Source organism: Rhamphochromis sp. 'chilingali' (assembly GCF_963969265.1).
Source record: "Rhamphochromis sp. 'chilingali' genome assembly, chromosome: 18".
Lineage (NCBI taxonomy): Eukaryota > Metazoa > Chordata > Actinopteri > Cichliformes > Cichlidae > Rhamphochromis > Rhamphochromis sp. 'chilingali'.
The window spans coordinates 16,942,454-16,961,215 of NC_137945.1; the positions used below are offsets into that span (position 1 = coordinate 16,942,454).

Genomic DNA, 18,762 nt, shown 5'->3' on the forward strand with positions numbered 1-18,762 from the left:
CCCAGTACCTCTCTTAAAAATGTCGCCATACTTGCTTTGCAATTACTTTTTCCCCCCCTGCTGCCATGACAACCATATACTCGCTTGATACTTTCAGTAAGAGTACCACCTGATGGTCGATCCAAGTAAAGAAGTCTTGTTGGCACTCTAGTTCTTCTCCTGCAGTTTTGTGTACAAGCAACCAACTGTCTGCTTTCTGTTTTCACTGTGACTCACATGCCCAGTGTACGTGACTGTTTCTGAACCTGCGCTAAACCAACTTTGATTTTATAATATGAAAACCTGTTTGTGTGACATATTCAGAACTTGAGTCTAACCCAGATGCTCTGGTTACGTCAGAGTCAATGAAGCTACACCGATGATCGAGCAGATAAGGTAGCCTCAATCTAGCCACAGACAAGTGATACCAGATGCCACAAAGAGCAAGACCCCGGCTTCCAGTGCTTTAGCAAAAAAAAAAGAAAAAGAAAAAAAAAGATAGAAAACAACCCAAAACTTCTGCCGGTGTTATTTTTTTATAGCATAAATGTCCAACTTGCTGGTGGGGTTAACAGCTGTCAGCTGCAGGGGTGATGCTCTCCTGCAGTTGTGTGGCTTTGACATGTTTTTATAAAAAACAGACTGAGTTCTTCATGCATTAAGAACTGGGCCGAGGTCGGAGAAGAGTCATTGATATAATGGGAAGAACATGAGTTATGCACAAGTTACTTTGTGCTTAATGGCAATGTGCTATGAAAACAACAACATTAAAAAAAAAAGGAAGCGATGGATCTGGGAAATTGGAGAAGAGGTGAGTTGAGTATACAGATAAAAGCTACAAGGCTTTAATCTCCGCCCCCGTAAAAAAAATCAATAGTGCTATTGAACTTTTAAAACACAAACTGAAGATTTACAGGAACACGGAGACATCAAAGGCCATGCCTCTGGAGCCAGAGTGCTCCCGCCTCTCCAATCACCATGCAGTGGGGGCAACACGCCATGCATGATCCAATCAGAGGAGCAAGGGAGCAACCACCTTAATCTTCTTTGTAGAGCTGAATTGGGGGGTTTTTAAAAGTGGAACTGACTCTCCCGACAATGACAGCAAGCCCACTGAATGCTCGCTGCGCAGCGTCGAGCCTTTCGCTCACCGACCGCGAACCCTGGTCTCCTCATGGCACCGTCCTCAGTTACAACATGCAAACAGCAACGAGCCAAATTTCACTGGTGTCTGCCTGAATCAGACTTGACTGAGTTTCTATTTATTACTACAGCTGAGCCAGTAAAGTATTCTAATGACAGCTGGGACAATAAGAGATTGAAAAAAGAGACTCTTTGTCGCAGCACAGGCTGTTTGGCTCGGCCCGTGAACCTTACTTACGACAGATTAGTACATATGTTGGCTGCAGAAGCACCGGGGACCACCAAAACACTAGGTGAATCTTTTGTAGTCCCCACAGCTACGATCTTTGACTGAGTCATGAGAGATAAGAGTGGACAGCTTTGATCCTCAGTGAAATCTAATCAGCACAAGCACAGTAGACACTGTGACAACAGGGGAACAGAAAAAGAAACCTTCTTCTAAATTTTCTTTCTAACATGTATCTTTATTTTGATTAACATCCAAAATTATTCATGAGGACGTATACTGATTAAATCTTTTTCCACTGAGATCCTCCTGCGTCCTTTAGGCAGTGGACATATGTTCAGCCTTTAGACTGCTGCAGAGATACAAACAAGCTTTTTAATAGGTGAGTTATTAAACTGGCTTGTCAATAGACGTCCACCCCTAATAGTATTCTAAAGTAAAACATTCAGTGTGATTTCATCAAAACTAAAACAAAGAGAGCTATTACAAGAGGACAATAAACTAAGTCTCACTCGTCCAAAGACTACTCTGCAGAAGAAGAGAGGGTACTTCACCCTGACAAGGTTGGTCTAAAGCCCCTGTGAGCAAATGGTGTTCTTTAGTACAACACCAGATGTCTACACTCTGGTTGTGTGCTTTGACTTGAAATGGTACATGCACAAATAAAATGTAGGCGTACTAAAGATGGGTCAGCAATAATAAGATGAGTGCAAACAAACAATTAAAAATCTGCACAAAAGTCAGTCTGACCGACTTTTGAGGTGTGCAACGGTTTGAAGTGCTTTTTTTTTTTTTACAGCAACAAAAAAAAAGTTTTCGATTATTTTGGGTAAAATCCTCCCGCCTCTCTCTCTCTCTCTGCTGACAGCTAGTCAGGAAGCACAGTCCTCTATTCCTAAAAAAGCAGTGCGTAAAACCACAGGGCACGCAAGGCATGCTTTGTAGCAAAAGTTAAAAGCTCGGGGGTGACGCCTACCTGACATGGTTGTCGCAGAACTTGGTATTCTGAGGCCGGTTGAGAAGCACCGTCCGCGCCGAGGCGTCTACGGGATCCGCATGGGAAGTGGTCCCGGACATCTCATCATCTGCCTTGCGGTAACCGGCGGACGAGCAAGCAGGTCCTGCACCGTTGGATTGATGGGAGAGAGGCGAGGCTGAGTGAGTGCGAGAGAGAATGAGAGGCAGAGAGAGAGAGAGAAAGAGATAGGGAGGGAAGGGGAGAGAGAGCGCGAGAGAGACAGAGACTGGAGACGTGGTTTAGGTTCAAAAGCGAGGGCGACTAATTAGTACTAGAGGCTACTGTATGCTGATGTATGCTGAAGCCGGCGGGGTTGATTCAATGACGTTTCCCGTTATAAACACCCCCCTCTTGTCTTTCAGGTACCGTCAATGCACACACGCGCGTTTCCCGACGCCCACGGGACCCCCCGCGTATAATGGATGTGCTGAGGGATGCACAATGGCGAACAAACACACCGGGTCGGTTTGGTTTTTGTTATTGTTGTTTTTTTTTTTAAATCAGCACTTCAACTTGCTCAAATGTAAAACTGAGAAACCTCCTCGCGCATCGCGACCATCATTAAGAACAAATTATCAAAAAAAAAAAAAGGGGGGGGGGGGGGGGGGGGGAAAGTGGCAGAGTAGGATGCACCACGCTTTTCCTCCTGCAGACTCGCTGCTTCCCCGCCCGCCCGCCCTCCCGGCTTTGTCGTCTCCAACCATTTTAAAGCGTCGTGATCTCCGCTCATTCACCCCCGCATGAGCTCCGGGAGCCGGGCAGTTTTTCATCATCAAGCGTGCGCATTAACGCGGAGCAAGTGCGGTTCTGTGGAGCCGTTAGGGGAGTGACGGACACCCAAACAGGTCGGGACGCCACAGTTTACTCAGCTGGAACAACAGCGAACCTGGGCGAGGACAGATGCAGCAGCACGCCCGTCCTCCCTCTGCCCTCCTTCGGCTCTGCTGAGCAGGAAACTCCCAGCCCCGGTGCTGAAAGATACTGGCCCGAGAAGCTCCGCCGCCGTGTCATCTGGCCACCTGCCGCCTCTTGAAGCTTTTATCCGTCTCTTTTTTGGACGATCTCCTCCCTCTGGTGTGGTATCGAGCCGCTCGCTGTTACCAGCTCAGACAAGGAGAGGAAGCCATATGGAGCTCCTTCAGTGCTGCGGAGGGGCAAAGCCGGGGTTTCGTCTTTAAAGGGCCAGAAGCCTGATATCGCCTTAAGGTCTAGTGGCACTTTACCAGATGGGTCAAATAACATCCGTGAAGCTGGAGCTATCCATCAGATCACTTCGTGTTGCTTCCCTCCACTGTGATGCCTCTGCAACAGCAGCAACAGTCACTTCTTGCAGGTTGTATAGATTATATAGTCGTTTGTGTTTCTGCATGTCCAAAATTGCAATGTATAATAGGCCAAATGTACGAGCTGTGTCATTGTTATACTATTCCCTAAAAGCTGTTGCAAATATAACGCATAATGAAATCATATGCATCACAATGCTCTGAGTTTGTTGGGATCTGTGTACTCTCTGTCAGTGAATCTGTAAGTGAAAACAACAGCAGGCTAATTGCAAGATTGAATTTCCACAGTCCTGAAACTCTATTTCTGCAGCACTACCGAACTCCAACAATAGACGAGTCATCTTCTCCCCTCATCAATAACCAAACAGTTTAATACTATTATATTCCACTCAAGCTTGCGGCTCTAAAGTAGCCAATAAACTGTAAAATTACCCAGAAGTAAGCGAGCCAGGCTTACGTGATCAAATCTGCTGGCCCATCAGACTTTTTCCACTGAAAGAGACATAAGGTTACGTGTGCTTACAGGAAACGGCTACACCTATTTAATAGTTTACCAGGGAGTTATGTGAACCCAACGTATTTCCGTGGTATTATATTTGTGAGTTTTTCGTGTTTTCTGCTTTTTACCTCAAAACTGCTCGACATTTCAAGAGTTTGCGCACTCCAACCGCTCCACACAAGCCCGCGACGTGTCCGCACATGACACAGAGGAAGGGTCAAAGTCTAACCAAGCCCACAGAAAATGAACAGCCTCTTATCTCTATATCTCCATTAGCTATTACCTCTGGACCACACGGAGATTTAAGACCCAATCACAGCTCAGCTCTCCACAGTGCAAACTGCAACAAAGTCAACTGAGATAGTAAAGAGCTGCGAGGAAGTGATCAAGGAACATTCAAAGGTAAAGGTAATAAACGGCAATGCATGCCAACTATAATGCCATCGAGCACCTCTGATGTTTTCAGCCTTTTTTTGGTCATTTCTACACGGGCAGACATTTTTATTGAACAAACTTCATCCTTCCACTTCACTTTTTAAAACCCCTGTAGACACCTTTCCAAGGAGATCAATAATGGCTTTTTCAGCAACCCACTCAAGCTATAATTCATTTCTGAGGAGATTAATGCCTCAGTAACTCATCTCTGATGGAGCAGAAATGCCACCACCTCCGTAACTCATTACCGAACAGGCCAGCGATGACTCAGCAGCAAACCCCATTCAGAGAGCAGCCAGGTCAATTACACGTGAAGCGCCCAAGACAGACACACACACAGGTAGCGCAGGTCTGATGACCTGCAGCCACAACAGGTAAGACTAGACTGATCCCAATTCAATTAACACGCTGATCTCTTACTCTGCTTGCAGGATGCTACCAGCCACCCATTCTGTTGGTGAGTCTTAAACAAAAACACGTCTCCTTTCCTCAGAGCAATCATACGCTCCGAGGAAAACATACATCCATTATGCAACGATGCTTGATAATCTTTTACGCAACTCTCTGCTGAGAATACATGTGTCATGAGAAGGCGATTAAGCCAAACACATTTAGCACAGCTAGCAGGCAAAATGTGATGTTTCAGCATTTGCAAAGGGCCTCAGATGGGAAAACAAAGCATATTACTTATCACAAGCTTCATAATATCTTAATACACGGTGTTAATTTGTTGTGGGTTTGTGTTGAATCCAATCTGATCTGGCCTCGTGCCAAAATTTCACAGTTTAAAAAGCTGGCCAGGCTATAAATAATGCATAGATGGGAGCTGCATAATTCATCAACATTTTCCAGTATGGCAGAGCATATTTCACCAGACACTCCGCCCCGGTGCTGCGCCCACAGCTTTCCACTGTCAAGCGGTGTCCCTCACTGCCTGTCAGAATAGAGTTTGAAATGGCACGAATGTAGCTTCAGAGATGCTTGGGCATCTAATCCAATCATGCCTGGTGCAGACACAATTCTCAGCTCAGAAATGAAATTAGCCAAAAAGATAATAGCTACTAATTAACAGCAGTTATAGCAGAATACAATTATCCTCGGTTGGTGAAGAACTTCCACTCCAAACAAGCCACACTTGGGACAGATCCTCTGGCTCATTCTATGTTTTCATTATCTGAACAACTATCTGAATGTACAATGCAAATGAAAGTACTCTATTTCTGTGTTTGGTATCCCTGCCTCAAAGAATGGCAGGAAAGTGTCTTAGCTCATCCCTTAACAGCAAAACCTCCATTTGTCATCCTCTACAACAAGAAGGCCTGTCAAAGTGTTCTTGAGCTAAACACCAACTCCCCCCTCCCCATTTAACGTTAATGAAGTTCAGAAAAAAGAAACACCCAAAAAACCCCACATCTTTGCCTACATGCATTGAATCCAGTCAAGAATAAAATGGCTGTGTGTTGTCAGGAAAGCATTACCGACAGAGCGCCGTCTGCCTTGGCGACCCCTGCGTCCCATGGCTGTCGTTGCTCTCTTAGGTGACCTGCACGCCCTATCTGCAGGTCTCGGGAGACCTGGCGTCTATCATTCCCAGTGGGTCCATTGGCCGCTCTGACAGAGTAGGAAGTAAGGCGAGCAAGCCTCTTACGGCCCAAGTGAGCAAGCGTGATAATCCCCTCTGTGTCTGCTCTGCAACTTCACCTGCTGCTCATCCATAACCTAATAATCCCACAGGTGCGATTGCAACACGCTCATACACCTTAAACTAATGTATGCAAATGCACACACACACACTGACACTGCATTATGGACACACACACACACACAAACAGGTGAAAGTAAATCTTTTAAAGCCATAAAACATAAAAAAAGACCCATCGACATGCAGCTACTCCCATGCCCCTCTCTATACCCAGAGTCGTACCTACATGCATGCAGCAGTGTTCTTGTACATGCTGTTCAGGCATGCCATATCTATGCGTGCATGTGCTGAGTTCTACAGCATGCAGATGCACTTGCTTAAATACCCCATATAGCTTTGTCTTCACCAGCATGAACTACTACAGGTATGCCACCAATATCTACAAGCACATGCAGTGAGAGGGTCCTGTTCAGCATTCATCGCACTCCAGGCCCCAAGGAGCTACAGATGATCAGTCCACAACAGTGATAACGTGTCATAACCTTTTCTGCAAAGACCCTGAGATCCTAATGTGAGTAACTCAATGTTGTAGCTCTTGAGGGCCGGGGGTTGAGACACGCCTGCCCCTAGCTGTTGGTACATGCACCTTGGGACTCCGGACACAGATGGGGGCATCATCCAGTCTAATTCGAGCAAACTCACTTTTGTCAAACCTGTCTGCGAGGCGGGCACGCATGGTAGCACCGGCGCCCTGGCCTGGGTCCTGCAGCTCAGGAGACTCCTGCCTAATGGTGGTCAACACTAACTGCTCTGTGGACGCCAAGAGAGAGAGGCCACGGCAAGAGAGGACAGCACACACACACACAAACAAGACAACAAGTCAGTACACACAGACTGTACCTCACACAGCACATCCACGTGTCAGTGACTACCCAGATGATTTGTTTGTGTGTGAGCTGAGATGAGACTCATGCCAGCATATGATGGATGCAAGCCTGAACAGCTGCTCAGAAATCACTTTGACCAAACCCCTCATAGCTTGCCCAGGAGTGCCTCCTCCTGGCTACTTCATGTAAATGCCTTGTTTCAGCAGCTTACTGGGCCTCCCTGTTATCTCCTAAATGGTATCTTAGGTAGCTTGGCAGCCATGACAACCAGTCATTATCTTCCCTAAACAGATGTATTGTTGACAGTTGGCTGAGCTGCATGACTCACATTAAGAAAGCACATCAACACTAGTAGAAAATGTGGCCTTACACTGATATTCAAATGGAGCAGAATGCTTTTACTCAGCACTCACTACTACACACATGCTTTATATTTCTAAGGCTCCTCTTAAACACAAACAGTTAAAACTATAACTCTCTTTGCAAATGTGTGTAAATAAATGTGACAGACTGGCAGCTGCAGACGTCATTGCCAGGCATGTGGCAGCTCGCTAATTGGAGCAAAGAGTCAAGCGGTCAGGCTTCAAGAGATTACAGTAAAAGCACCGTGAGGAACCCAGGCAGAAACATGCAGACGTTGACTAGACTACCATCCTGTGCTTAAAGTATAAAAGCTTTAAAGCAACTTTTAGACCCCACGAAACCAAAAAAAGCTGCAGGATTATATCTGAAAATCACAGTGTAAATAAGGTAACAAATTCATCATGAGACCACCTGATATTCAGTTTAAAACATATTTATATATGCAAATAATAAGTGGGTGGGAGGGATCTACAAAACAGGAACAATGTCACTTTCTTAACCATTTGACCTTCTGCTTGTAAAAAGTGGAAATGCATTTTTTTTAACAACAAATAAATATGTGGAACTTCTGGCCTGAAGATAGTATGGCCCAGTTGGCGCTCACAATTTACCCTGCTTTCTATTTCTGGAAGCTGCAAGAGGCATGCAGCCACACTCACACACAGATACACACACACACACACACACACACACAACAGCAGAGCAGCCTGACAATATGTGCCGGTCACTATTAAAAGCCACTGGATGAGGCGAACACGTGCTCTTCTTTTCCAGGACAATCCAATCCAGCGTCTGCTTGCCATGTGTGAAATCATCTGATGCAGCAGGTTGTTTCAGCATCCTCACCTTCTGGCCAGCTTGTTAGCTGATGAGGACATTTTCCTGCTAAAAACTGAGACAGTGCAGGTTCTTGCATGAACGGGGGTTCAATGCATCCTGTTGCATGAGGCAGATTCACGCGTGAGCAACAGACTGAAACATCCCTTTATTCAACATAAGGGTGTGAAGCACTTTAAAACTGAACACGCTGTGGATGTGGATGCCCTTAAGGTTGAGATAAAGGTGAGATAAGGAGAGCGCTTTAGAGAGTCACGTGGCATTTAAGTCGGCGAGGTAATAGGCTGTTCTTGGACCGATCTGCAGGCCTGGGGGTAAATTTGTCACCTTATATTGCTAATATTTCGCTTTCAATCACAGCAAAAGTAGGTTAATACATTGTCTTTTTTTCTAAGAGTCAATCGCGGACACTATGATGCAGCACAGGAGGAACACAAATCTGTTACAGCATAATTATATAACACCATAACAAGGCCATAGGTCAGATTTACACAAGGCAGTCAATATTTATTGATAAGGTCACACATTTAACCCGTGGAAGATAAATACTATTGAGGTCATCAGAAATTCCTTCACTTGGCTCCTCCATAATGATGCCAGGCTATTCTAAATGAGACCTGAAGCAGGCACCTGCAGTCTGCTTGCCCTTTGCATTCCTCTCCGGTGCCAAGAAATGAGCGAGACTGGAGGATAAACACCGGCATGTCCCTCCGTGTGGATGCCGCAGTCCCGAATAAAACGGTTCCCCGTTATTATGCCAAGCACATATCAAAAGCGCACGATTTTCTACACAGGCCGCTGTATGCAGAAAAAAGGACAGGCCCGTTAGTGGGATTCACTTCACAGTGATGTGTGACAGCAGAGAGCGGCGGGCGGAACCCGGGTCGTGCAAAGATTAAATAACACGTTTCTTCGTGCTGCTTACCTCCCTCGCTGTGGATCTTCTTGGCTCTCCGGTTGAAATACATCTTGCGAGCGGTGAACGAGAGTCGGTGCGGCTAGAACGAGGAGGCCAGAGCGGTGTCATGCTCACGGAGAGGGGAGCAGGGGAGCAACGCTCTGCATGGGCTCGGGCTGCGGTCGCCGCTGCCGCCGATGCTGCTGCTGCTGCTTCTCAGCGATCATTATTTCTCGGTCAAACCGCGGAGATGTGGTGTAGAGGGCAGCCTGCTCCAGCGTCGCGTCAGACTAGACACAATAGTTGCTTCCGGTCAGTGTTTTCAAAATAAAATTACGTTAGACTATAATAAACTGGATTCATGACATCGGCCGGTCAATTAACGCTTAAGTTTGCGGTTAAACGGTGACCTGCTTCTGCTTTCGGTGCACTCAGTTTTATTTATGAAGCATATTTAAACCTACAAAGTCCAGTATAGGAGAGAAACGGGTTATTTAACCCTATAACTCTATTTGATTCGGATTCTGTAAAGACGACTGTATCGTATTTCCGCCACCTTTTTTTGAGACGTCATCCGTGTGATTTTTCCCTAATGAAAAACCGAAATAAATTATACAAGTTTTTGAGCAATAAAATGAAAAATAAAAATAAATATATTAGAAATTAATATTTATTTTTATTTTTTTTAATTTAATCAGATGGTTCAATAAATCCTCCATTTTCAAAAAAATATATATATAATTTTCTGGCAATTGTTTTATTCCTCGGGCTTTAAGAGGATAGAAAATAAATTAATTGATTTTGTTTTTAAAGTGAAAAAAACAAACAGTACACACACTAATAACTGTCACGCTACATAACCTGCTAATAGCAAAATGTAGTTTCAAGTTTCAAAGCTTTATTGTCACAAGGATAAAATAAAAGTCTTCCTTTTATATACACACACAAAACACTTGAAATTATTTAAATCTTTTTTTCACTATATTCTATATTAAAAGCCAACTATCATTTGGCTGCCTTTCTGTGTCTAAAATATAAAGTATAAAAGGGGCATAAAATAAATAAATGAAAAATATATATCTTATATATTATAACATATCGTTAGCTTCATAGCATAAGTGCCTAAGTCATTGACTTAGTCAAATGACTTAGGCAATTATGCTATGAAGCTAACGATATATATATATTTATATACAGTATATCTATACTGTAAATGTTTGTTATATTGTGAAAACAGCCACTTTTTCACAATATATTTTCTTTTCTTTTTTTAAATCTTATTTTATTTTACTTGGAAATGGTTTTAGTGAACGCTTAATAGGCTCATATTTTTAAGGAAAGGCGAGACATTTTTGCTCGTATTCGGTTTTGCTTTATGACACTGCTTCAGACAAGCCACGGGAGCGCGCATGGGATGAGGATAAGACGCGCAAGCGCTCCCGGTCTCTAGAGGCTCAGTGTGAGATAAATACATAAAGATACAGCCAGAAACATTTTACTGAACAAACAGCTAAGTCTTTTAGAAGATTTCCCTTGTTATTAGAAATTCTCAGCAACTTTGTTTTCAAAGTACTTTTTAAAAAGTTTATATATTATTATATAATCGTTTATGCTTTTATCGCTTAGGTCAATTAAAAGTGCTGAGTGGAAGTTCAGATTTAACAAGGTCTTTAAAAATAGATCCGATTATTGGTAGCCAGTGCTGCTGTTTACATCTGCCACGTTTCCCGGAGGACCGAGGGTCGTTCTGGCCTGCTTGGGAACCTGGAAGAAGCGCACGTCACGGAGACAGAGTCTCTGCGTATCCATGGCACGCTGGTGCGCACGCCAAAGACGCGCATAATTAAGCGCGTGTAATCTCTATTTCGCTTTCTGTCGCTAAGGCAACCAGGTAAACAGGTCTATAAAACAAAATGAAAACACGGAGAAGAGAAGTAGGTACCTAATAGAAAAATAAATACAATGAAATATAAATGTAAAAATTGCTACAAGTTGAAAACTTGCCCAAAGTGCCAATCAAATATATGGTTTACATCGATGTAGCTCATGATCAGTTTCGCTGAGTGTGAGTGAAATTTGATACTTTTGCTTGATTTTTCAGTATAAAAACATTGGGACGTTTGAGCTTATTGTATATTAGTTTAATAATTATGCAAATGATCTCGTATAGATAGGTGTGTGTTCATAGTACATTTTAATGAATTAGCTTTGAAAACTGAGAACTAACAATGTCCAAACTTTGTTTTTCATATCTTAACACAGATTATTTCAATAACTGTTCTTTTTGTGTGTGTGTGGGTTTTTTTTAAAGTTACTCTCCTCATTACACTTGTAAGATCACCATAATAAAATTAAAGTGAATTCTTTTGGTGGTGGTTGTTTGATTTAAAGTGTGATGATTAATCTATTATATCCTCTAAAGAGTGGCATGGGATGATGCCCTGGCCGTAATCACTGCGCAGACACAGTTTCAACCATATACATCCATACAGTAGAAATTCCAGCATAACAAAGCGGCATTTTATTACACTGTTAAGGAGCAGAGAAGAAAACCGTCTTCATTTTATTACATAGTAACATGTTCATCATAACCATTTCATTTACTCTCATCACATTGTAACATTTCATATTTCAGAGGTCGATTTCCATCTTATTAAATACAAACAGAATAAATAGTTACTCCTGAACTGCCCACAATTTTATCTAAGGTGAACATGCACCAGAGAGAAGCCTTCTGAGAACCAGGTTTGATTGGTACACCGGACCTCCCCCCCCCCTCACACGCACATAATTATCACACACACACACACACACACACACGCACGCACGCACGCACGCACACACACTCTTACAGACTAAACTGCACAAATCCTGCAGCTTTGTTAGTGATGTGTTAACTGCACAGGCAGAGTAGCTCTTGTGCAATCACCGATGTACAAAGTGACACTGGTGGGGAAAATGCTGACTGGGTGGCTCAGCTAAATATCCCACCTGTTTTACACTAGAAATGCAACATTTGTCCATGTTATGTAAAAACAAACAAAGAGCAAAGAGAAATATATTACTAGCACGGCCTTATTCACACGTGTGCACTTGCAATGAAACTTTAACAGATAGCTATCATTGCACAGACCCAATCAGGGGGGCAAAAAATGAGTAAACAGGTTCTCATTAGCAGAACATTTCTGGACAAGTTCATTATCGAAAAAACATTTTTCCTGCACCAGTCTCATGAATAAAGACTTATGAGTTAGCCAGAGAACCGCAAAAACTGAAAATCAATTTCTTTCTTTTTGTTTTTAATTCCATGTGAGAGGCTAACTACGCAACCTCGTGACAAAGGTCCTGTCAGGTGTGGACCTAAAAACAGGAACCAAGAACAAACATCAATTTCTTAACAAGACTTTAAGTGGAGATGATATTCAGGCGTTACAATGTAAACAACAATGAACAGCAAAACAAACAATACTGTTTTTTCCCCTCTGCATTGCACAACTCATACTGACAAGTCTGAATTCCTGATTATCACATTTTGCATTTCATTGAAACTGTGCTGCTCATATGGCTAATGTTAATGATTTCAAAGTGGCTGTTTTTAGCAGGTTACTTTAATGGATGACTACTATGTTGTGACTATATGGGACTTAAGGGCTTAAACAAATACTACTAGATGGACAGAGTATAGTTTCAAAATTAAAGACATTCCTCATTTATACCCGACAAATAAACAATTCTTAACCAATTGTAATGGGACACTTTAAAATGGATGCTGAAAAATGAAGCTAAAATAAGCTAAGCTTCCTGCTTCCATTCTGAATAAATCGCATGTGAAGAGCAGCTTTCTTCAAAACCCTTAAATATAAGCAGTGGTGAGTTATTTACATCCTATACTGGAAGAGAAATCGAGCCTAGAAGTGATTTGTATAGTCCAGCCGTCACAGAGACGTTGCCGCGTGTCAGACATCAAAGATTTAAAGTGAGACTATTCAGCAGCAGCTACAGGAGCTCCTTAATAAGCATCAATGCCTTCTATAGACAAGTTTCTGAAGCGTCATCGCAGAGTCAAGCGAACTAGGTCACAGGAAGAAGAAAAGAAAATAATGAGTTGTTGAAAACCAAAGGTCTAAAAAAATAAAGTTTTGTTTATTCTCTGCATTTATAGTTTCTTATTCCACACTTTTGGTTCAACCTTCTTCAACACAATGAGCAATCAAAGAAATTAAACCATGAAAGCGCTATGTACATGCAAAGCCCACGGATCTGCTCAGTTCAGGGAGCCAGGAGCGGGATAGTTGTGTTTGTGAGATAATAGGTCAGTCATGATGCACTGAAAGTATAGGCTGCCTGCAGATGGGGCAGGTGTTATTTTCAGAGAGCCAGCGGTCGATGCAGTGGACATGGAATTCGTGAGAGCAGGGCAGGCGGCGCAGCTTGTTGCCTTGGACATACTCATTTATGCAGACGCTGCAGGCTCGACCAATCTCCCCCTCCAGGCTGGCCTGACCATACGTACGCGTTGATAGATTGTCAATCTGCTCTTTGGTCAGGCCCCTCGGATGTTCATCATCCTCTTCGTCATTGAGCAGGAAGAAATGTGCCAGCCGCAAGATGGGTAGAGTACCGTTCTCTACTAGGTTGTTGGTGTCCCTGCTGGTAGGCCGTCCATCTGTGGTGCTCACTACTCCTCCGAGCCTAGCCTGCCCATTCTGGTCCTCATCACTTCTCACCAGCCCCACCCTCTCGTGAACTACCCCACCTGTACTAACCTGGCCAGGTGCACTCTCATTTGTATTCACGCGACTGCCTGGGCTGTTGTTACCGTTTGTACCATTAGGATCTGAATGGTTAGGTGCAACAGTTTCGGAATCGGCCTCTGTCTCCATTAGGGAGCTAAGCTCTCCAAATCCAGTCATGATCTGGCGCAAGATTGAACGTAGGGCAGTGGAGTTGGGTTCACCCAGGCCTGTCTCACTGATACGCCTCAGAGGAATCCGAATAGTGCTGACGTAGGTGCGAATCCCAGCTCGCTCAGAGCGAGAAATGGTGCGTCGAAATCCACCACTGTCGCTTTCAAATGTCACTGTATTTTCAGCAACGCGAGCACGAGATCGTGTTCTGCTGGCGATGCTGTCTCTATCGCGGTTTTCACCAGGTCGAATCCTTCTCACCTGCAGGTCCAACATGATGGTCGGATGTCTTCGCACTGCTGAACTTCCTGCTCCTATTACTTGTGATTCACTTTCACGTTCAACCATCTCTACAGCTGGCTCCGTTGGAACAACGGGTTCTGACACAGCCTCTCCAGTCTCCATTGACACAGAGGCTGTGCCACTGCCTGATTCAACAGTATTAATGGATGAGCTGCTGGAATCACTACTGGATGGCAGAGTGGTACTAGCAACACTAACTCTGTGTAAAGGGGAACGACTTCGCCTTGACACGCGCGATGAAAGCCCACTTCCATATGCAGCTCTGCGTGTGCGACCATGCGATCGAGTCCTACTGCCACGGGATTCGTGTCCCGCTGCTGGAGCCTGTGTCGCAGACTGGGATGACACCCGGGGGCAGTCTATAGAAGCAGGCGCATCATTACGCCCCTGCTCTCCTTCTACATTCAAGGCTTGCTGTTGTACAGGTATAGTTTGATCAGGAGGAGGGTTTGGAACGTTGGGAGGAGGTGTTAAAGAGTGCAAAGTGCCACCTCTCCTTTGAATAGCAGCTGAGGACGCCACTGGTGGAGGAAGTGCAGGGGGGCTCATAGAAAGTGTGGTAGTGCTGCTGCGTGTACGCCGTGTCTGCACCCGCCTACTGATGGCTGGGCGGGGGGTAGGGTACGGGGCAGGCCTTGGCGTGGTTGAAGGTCGAGAGGTTGAAAAGGAGGAAGCAGTTCGTATTGAGGGTGATGTATTTGGGGCAGTCACTGGTGGGTCTGAGGCATCCACAGTCTCATTATGCTCCCCTGGCTCTGGCTGGTCATGGTTGATGTTGATCTCCAGGCTAAAGCGGAATTCTCCACTGTTCGGGTTGGTCCGGCTGACAGCACGCCATGTCTGATTGCCACTCTGTCCGCTGCGAGTAGCATTACCAGTGCGTCTGAAAGTATTCAGCCACTCCAGTAATGAGTCACCATTAGAAGTTTCTGCTCCGGGTTCTGCGCCCCCTGTAGGAAGAAGTAGAAGAGAAAAAAAAAAGGTTACGACTAGGTAAAATCATTAAATCTACTTCTCTTTACACAGGTCTCTAGCAGAAATCTTGCTTTTGTTCTCTTGCAACAATATGAAAGCCATTTTAAACTATTCAAAACCAGTACTTAGACTGCATTTACTGTCAGGCTAAAACATAAATACAAACACGGTTCTACAAAGCACGCCGTCTTGTTTGGTACCAGCTTAGGCAAGGTTTAAAATAAATACAAGACCTTCACAGGACATATTGCGAAGCCTGTCTTTTGTCATCCTTTTTTTTCCTTTTTCTTTTTATTGCTGCCAAAGTCAAGTCCTTAAAGATTATTTTGTGTTTTTCCTGTCACATTTTTTTAAATCAAAAATTAAGTAACTTTTGGCTGTGTTACAACTGTTGTCGTTATTTTGTGTAATATGAAATCTGAGTGTGCAGGTGCCTCTCCGTGATTGGTGCATCCAGGCGGGGAACAACATATAAGAAGACACCGCCATGGATGATTCGTTCACTGGACATTGCTTTGAAGCTGATGGCCAGTCATTTGTGGACATTCTAAGCTCCAGTTCCCTCGGTAACCCCCTAATAAGTTTACTACCAGGTCATATGTCAATCATGGGTAGTCTTTAGTCTCATTACTAGTCTGTTCATTTACTCCTCTGAATGTTGACAAAGGTTTATCACGAATGACACCTACTTCCTTTCCCCTGCAGTCATTTTGTCTTTATTCACTTGAATTTTGATGACTTTCTAGGGTCTCTAGTCGCCACATTGCTGTGAATTGCTTCCAGTGTGTACACAGCTTTAGGGGTCACCACAGCAGATGGATCCCTAAAGACCCCGGTATACCCCTTTGTTTGTGACTTCACACGTCACCAGTGCTTGTCACATAGTCACTTCTATTTGCTCTCATTGGACAGGCGCAGGTAGCTGCTGCTGTATTCTGATGAATGACAGGTGCCGCGACTCAGACAATACCACATTAGCGCTGATATAGGAAGAGAAGTAGACAAAACTGAAAGTAAAGACATTTGAAATAAATCCAGAGCAAATTTTTTTCCATCTCTTCAAACTGCTGCAGCATCTCCCTATATATTGGGAATAATCTGCGAATCTCTGACCTTCTCTACTGATACACTTTAAAACTGCAGCGAAAACTGACATGATTGTAAACTCTTATCTTAAACCCTGCTGCAGCGCTAGCAGCACAATCTGCCAGATTACAAAAGTCACGAGGTGCACAACCAGACAAAACGACAGCTAATGGTGAACAGCTGGGTCTGCTTCTCACCCCAGAATCAAACCACAGATCTTTTGCATGTAAGGTGAATGTTCTACCACTATACCACAGAGCCATTTAACTCAAAAGTGACTTTGGGGCTTAACATAACAAAACATCACGAAAGCCAGATCTGGAAAGATTAAGGGAAGTCGTCCTTCCTACCTGCTCCTCGTCTCCCTCCAGCACCTCTCTCTTCTCCCTCACCGCTGCTGCTCTGCTGCTCTCCAGACTCAGAAGTCTGCGAGTGCTGCTCGGTAGAAGGCTGAGATGACAAACGCTCTTTTGCTCCATCCAGACGCTGGCGGAGCTCTTCAGCAGTCACCTCCCCTATAAAACAAAATTTCATGGGCTTTTTGTTTTTTTGTACAATAAAAATAACTGTGGGTACAGATCCAACAACACTGTGCAAAAGCATCAAGTGCCCCTCCTTACCAGGAGTGCCCAGCAGGTTGCCATCTCTCATTAGACGGTACTCTTCTTCACTCAGTTCATTAATGAAGTGATAGTACGCCTCCTCCCTTCGAAGACGCTCTGCCTGCCTCCTCCGTTCATCTCCCCCACCAGGAGGGTCCATCACCGTATAAAGTGCTGGCAGACAAATAAGCAAGAGTCAGTCACGGATGATCTGTCACTTAAATTTACCCTCTGTAGATATTTGTCTTTCTAATATGTTGCAGATGAACAAGTCATGTATTAGCTAATGGTCATCCGATTCGGTTATGGACAGGCAAAGATCAAACTGTTATAACGCGAGCAGTTGCTATAAATAAGACCAGCGCAAAACACAGTGCAAATATGAGCTGTTTGCTCAACGTTGTCTTTGAGTGACTATTTCTACCCAAGGGCAACAGTTAAATCAACGCCATCCATTTTCTGTCGAAACACTTACAGCAAAAGAATGGAAATGGCTACGTTAATCTTGCTAACGTTTAGCCTAGAGGCTAGCGCCGAAAATTCATCAAATTTAATATGTATGCACATGCTCAGTTAAATCCCTACCACGGTAAATCTAAGGGGTAGTGTAACAATGAAGCAGTCATCACGAAACCTAACATTAACGCAGTGACAACAGTATCCACGGAAGGCCATGTTGAAGGCAGCGGAATAAAGCAACAAAACTGGCGTTGTCATCCTGGTTAGCCACCAATCAGCGGCGTAATCTCAAAGACGGACACGCCAGGCGTCCAATCAGTGTTGAACATAGGCGGGCCGTGATAAACCGAAAGGGAGGCTTCCTCCATGTAAACGCAGGGCAAACAGTGAAAGACAAAGAATCTCGTCAGCGCTATTAGAGAATTACAAAATCAAGATGTTGACACATAGTAGCGATTAACGACAACATTGGCTCAACATTACAATTAGAATTGTGGATATTTTAAAAGCCATTTAAGTGCGCAATGCTTCAGCTGCTAACTCAGCGCTAGCTCGTTAGCACAACCAGCGTTAGCGACTATCACTTAGCTCCGCTAGCCGACCCACCAGCGAGCTGCGAGGCTCATTAACTTATCATAATTTATTATGACACAACATTTTCTCAAGCAGTGGGAGTACACGGAACCTATCACTTAACCCTAACACACTTTTATAAGAGTTGACAGTGGCATATAAAAGAATTTCGTACCTGACGAGGCAGCTGTAATATGGACGGTTCGCTTTGCTCCCTCTGCTCTCTCAAATCAAGATGGGACCAGCGGTGCTGCACTACAGCGTCGGTCAAAAACAAGATGCCCGGCTATAATAGTTCCTACCTAACATAACATCAAAGCTAAGCTCAAGGTTTGGCTGACCTAGGTGACAGCAGTGAATGTCAGTGTAAAAGCATCATTTATAAAGTTGGTATACTTTTATTCAGCTATACTATACTATCAAATATACTATCTAAAACTTCAAAGTTATTTTCTCAGAAATGTGAGTTAGTAAGATGAAATTTTCAGATTAAAACCCAGAAATCTTGACTTTTTTTTAGTGGTGGGAACAAGCTTCCATACCACATTAGGGTTCTTGTTTGCCTTCGTTTAAATTATTTTAAATATTCAGCTAATCATATCTTGTATCTCAGTCATAACTGCCATTCTTTATTGGAAATTATATAG

The 18,762-nt window shown here is 43.9% G+C and overlaps 2 protein-coding genes and 1 long non-coding RNA gene across 7 annotated transcripts in view; 1 reads left to right on the forward strand and 2 right to left on the reverse strand.

Annotated features, from left to right (window-relative positions):
• atp8a2 (ATPase phospholipid transporting 8A2) overlaps nucleotides 1-10,260 on the reverse strand; it is a 49,619-nt gene extending 39,359 nt beyond the window's left edge. For 2 of the 4 annotated variants that reach the window (XM_080865581.1, XM_080865580.1), the window contains exons 1-3: nucleotides 9,238-10,260; nucleotides 6,928-7,035; nucleotides 2,325-2,469 (exon numbers count right to left, since the gene is read on the reverse strand). In XM_080865581.1, coding sequence (XP_080721707.1) covers nucleotides 2,325-2,469; nucleotides 6,928-7,035; nucleotides 9,238-9,280 — 296 coding nt within the window. In that variant the 5' untranslated portion in view covers nucleotides 9,281-10,260. Of the gene's footprint in view, nucleotides 1-2,324; nucleotides 2,470-3,252; nucleotides 3,676-6,927; nucleotides 7,036-9,237 lie in introns of those variants that run through there. The other 2 variants (XM_080865582.1, XM_080865583.1) reach the window with 2 other exon arrangements.
• Nucleotides 2,368-2,866, forward strand: LOC308386214. The gene is made up of 2 exons (XR_013969749.1): nucleotides 2,368-2,506; nucleotides 2,729-2,866. It is a non-coding gene; the product is annotated as an uncharacterized lncRNA (long non-coding RNA).
• Nucleotides 10,261-10,435: 175 nt separating the features above from the next.
• Nucleotides 10,436-18,408, reverse strand: rnf6 (ring finger protein (C3H2C3 type) 6). 2 transcript variants are annotated; one of them, XM_080865878.1, is made up of 4 exons: nucleotides 18,291-18,408; nucleotides 17,102-17,257; nucleotides 16,832-16,996; nucleotides 10,437-15,370 (listed from the first exon to the last, which is right to left on the reverse strand). In XM_080865878.1, the coding sequence occupies exons 2-4, from the start codon at nucleotides 17,241-17,243 to the stop codon at nucleotides 13,524-13,526; spliced, it is 2,154 nt and encodes a 717-aa protein (XP_080722004.1). In that variant the 5' UTR covers nucleotides 17,244-17,257; nucleotides 18,291-18,408; the 3' UTR covers nucleotides 10,437-13,523. The 2 variants fall into 2 exon arrangements, with proteins under 2 accessions (XP_080722005.1, XP_080722004.1); XM_080865879.1 differs by lacking the exon at nucleotides 18,291-18,408 and having other exon boundaries at nucleotides 10,436-15,370.
• Nucleotides 18,409-18,762: the final 354 nt, after the last annotated feature.